The following is a 3,119-nucleotide window of genomic DNA, read 5'->3' as shown; positions in this document are numbered from 1 at the left end:
CAACACACATTACGATGGAAAAGTCGGAAAATTATAGTATTTCACCCCAAAAAAAACCCTTCCTTAAGAATCTCTGCGTTTATTTCCGAGAGTACTGCAACTGCACCGGCATCCACGGCTTTCGTTACTTTGGCGAGAAAAGATCAATCTTCGAGCGGTGAGTCGCATCTTCACCTTTTTTAAATAATTTAGCTTTTGAAGGGTGTGGTGGGGTTGCGTTTTCGTCGTTTGCCTGGCAGTCTGTGTATATTCAATATACGGAGTGTACAAAAAATGGGAGGAGAGCCCCGTTATCGTAAATTTCGCCAATCAAGGAACTCCCATTTATAGAATTCCATTTCCGGCCGTTACGATTTGTCCAGAGTCGAAATCAATGCAACATCTCTTCAGTTACAGCAAAATATTGATGAAGAAGAAGAAAAACCGAACGTTAACGCAGTCAGAGTAAGTTTTGAAATTTGTTGGTGTTGGCGGCGCTGTTTGCTCAAAGTGGCGACAGAGTTACCAACATAACTAATACTTTTAGATCCACAATGTTTGAATACCTGAGCCTAATCTGCAAATACGACAAAACTGTGAACTACTCCAATCCTGGATCTTTTCCCGATGATTTCTTGGAGGTTCTCCACAAAATTAAACCAGGATTGATCCTGTGGGAATGCATGTACCTAGGAAGCCCCTATAAATGCGATGATTTGTTCACCCCCATTATAACAGACCAAGGAGTTTGTTACACCTTCAACATGTTAGACCGCAGCGCCATTTTCAAAAACAACATGTAAGATCGACTCGACATGATCTCGTCAACTGTCTTTAAAGATTCCAGTTTAAGAACTACTTATCTTCTCCTAACATTAGTCTCTGGTCTGTAGAACACGGTTTTTCCTCCGACGCGGTCATGCAAACTTACCCTCGGCGAGCCCTTTTTTCCGGGGTACCAAACGGTTTGAGTTTCAACATTCTCACCCCCGAAGTACATCTAGATTTTGCTTGCGGTGGTACTTCGCTTCAGGGGTACAAAATTACATTGCATTCTCCTATGAGGGTGCCGAGACCGAGCCAACAGTACTTCAGAGTACCATTGGATCAGAGCGTCGTGGGGGCGGTACAACCTGTGATGATCAGTACCTCTGATAGGGTGAAAATGTACAATCCGAAACGGAGGGGGTGTTATTTTCCTTCCGAGCGTAATTTGACGTACTTTAAGATTTATAGTGCTTTGAATTGTAAGTTGGAATGTTTGACCAAGCACACTTTGAAGAACTGCGGATGTGTCAACTTTTACATGCCAAGTAAGGTAAAGAGAAAGTGGCGGTACTATAATGAGAGGTTTTGTAGGAGAGAGCGGTACTAAAATTTGTGGAACTGGCAGAATTGAATGTATGAAGGATGCCGAAGGTGAGTTACAACAAATTGGGAAGATTCTAATTAAAAAAATTAGATTTCATGCAAGCTAAAGATCTCTTCGAAAAAATCTCGGAAAAGAAAACCTCTAAAGACGACTGTAACTGTTTACCCATTTGCACCGACATCACCTATGATGTAGAAACCTCTCAAACTGACTGGAACTGGAAAAGAGTTTACTCAGCCCATGGACTCTCCATCCCTAATGAGTACGTCCAATGGTTCTTCTTCAGGCTTTGAACTTAACATTTCAGCACGCATTTGTCTTCTCTGACTATTTTCTTCAAGAGTGATAGCTTTGTTACGTCCGAACGAAACGAGCTGTATGGTCCCATCGATTTTTTGGCCAACTTTGGAGGCATTCTGGGGCTTTTCACTGGATTTTCCGTCCTCTCATTTATGGAAATTTTGTACTTTTTGTCTGTTAGATTGATTTGTAACGGTCGATTGCATGGAAATTGGGCTGGACTTGAGCCCGAATTTTAAAACTTTTGATGTATGCACTAAAAAACTTCACATTTATGAACTCACTCTGTAGTCCGATTAGCACCTTGCTAGTGTGTCAAATAATTGGTAGATGTTAAGGAATGACAGACATTCACAAAGTAACAGCCAACGAGATAAATAATTTAGAGGGATCTCTGTCAATTTTAATTAAAAAAAAAATTGCTAATGTATTCACAATTACTTGTTTGCGTGGTTGTTAAACGTTTGGTCGAAGAAAATCGCACGAATTTCCATACTTTAAATCGATATCTATTTCTACTTTAAACTATTTCTCTTAGTGTAAAGTGTGTCGTTAAGACATCAGCACCTTTAATTGTGCAAACTAGGTAACAAAATGTACTCCAATCATCTTACAGTTTTCAAAAGGTCAAAAACTTGTACTAAAAATGGTACGATTGAAAGGTGAGCACTTAATTAAAAGTGATTATAATGTGCTGCTAATTTTTATCCTAGAAATGTTTGGATTTTCCTGCTTTTGGTGTCAGCAACTCCTTTTATTTACATCTTCTTTGTCCAACTTTTTGTGGTGGAAAACTCATCTTATCCAGAAACAAACTCCGCAAAATTCGAGAAGCTGATTTGGAAGTATTTACCATGAAGTTAGTCACTATTTGTAAGATTGCATCTTACAAATCATGTGATTTTCAGTTTATGTCTGTTAGGGAGTAAGTTTTATGTCAAATTTTATAACACTGCCTAATAAAGTTTTATTTTTCAGAAAACCCAAAAGACTTGAAGATTCCATACAATTAAAAATTGATACCAACTGATTGTATTAATACGCTAATGAAATAAGTTTGTAAAATTAAACATTTTGAGTTCACCGAGATTTTCCAAATTCCAAACATTCTTTGTGTGCGCGCCAAATTTTAAATGCAACTTTGTGATTGGTCATTCAGCAATCAGATATAGTACTAATTCCGCGACTTTTGTAGCATGTCAAATTATTACCAAATTGTGGAAGCAAAAGCAAAATGTTTGTTCATTTTTGGTTCATTTTTGGATTTCCACAGAGTGTTTTAAAATGATTTTTTAAAATGACTTTAATATTAAAAATAAAATATTGAGTATCAGCAGACGCTTATAGTTGACAAAGCTTTAGAACCTGACGCAAAAATTTGTTTCTATCACCGACAGTTTTGGCGTCGCGACGCCTCAAAAATGCAATCTTTAGCTAATTGTGAGGCGTTGGAAAATTAACCACTAAT

At 37.9% G+C, this 3,119-nt stretch overlaps 1 protein-coding gene across 1 annotated transcript; it reads left to right on the top strand.

The window, feature by feature from the left end:
• LOC148170722 (pickpocket protein 28-like) lies at nt 1–2,687 on the top strand. The gene is made up of 9 exons (XM_088041243.1): nt 1–157; nt 202–444; nt 527–778; nt 820–1,292; nt 1,339–1,398; nt 1,442–1,613; nt 1,659–2,313; nt 2,365–2,576; nt 2,630–2,687. The coding sequence occupies exons 1-7, from the start codon at nt 15–17 to the stop codon at nt 1,888–1,890; spliced, it is 1,575 nt and encodes a 524-aa protein (XP_087897369.1). The 5' UTR covers nt 1–14; the 3' UTR covers nt 1,891–2,313; nt 2,365–2,576; nt 2,630–2,687.
• The last annotated feature ends 432 nt before the right edge of the window (nt 2,688–3,119 follow it).

The sequence above is a fragment of the Gnatocerus cornutus genome, chromosome 7 (genome assembly GCF_029298725.1).
Source record: "Gnatocerus cornutus isolate USDA-ARS CGAHR chromosome 7, icGnaCorn1.1, whole genome shotgun sequence".
NCBI classification, from domain to species: Eukaryota; Metazoa; Arthropoda; class Insecta; order Coleoptera; family Tenebrionidae; genus Gnatocerus; species Gnatocerus cornutus.
Note: the sequence above shows the minus strand (reverse complement) of the source record. Positions and strands in the feature narration are given on the sequence as shown.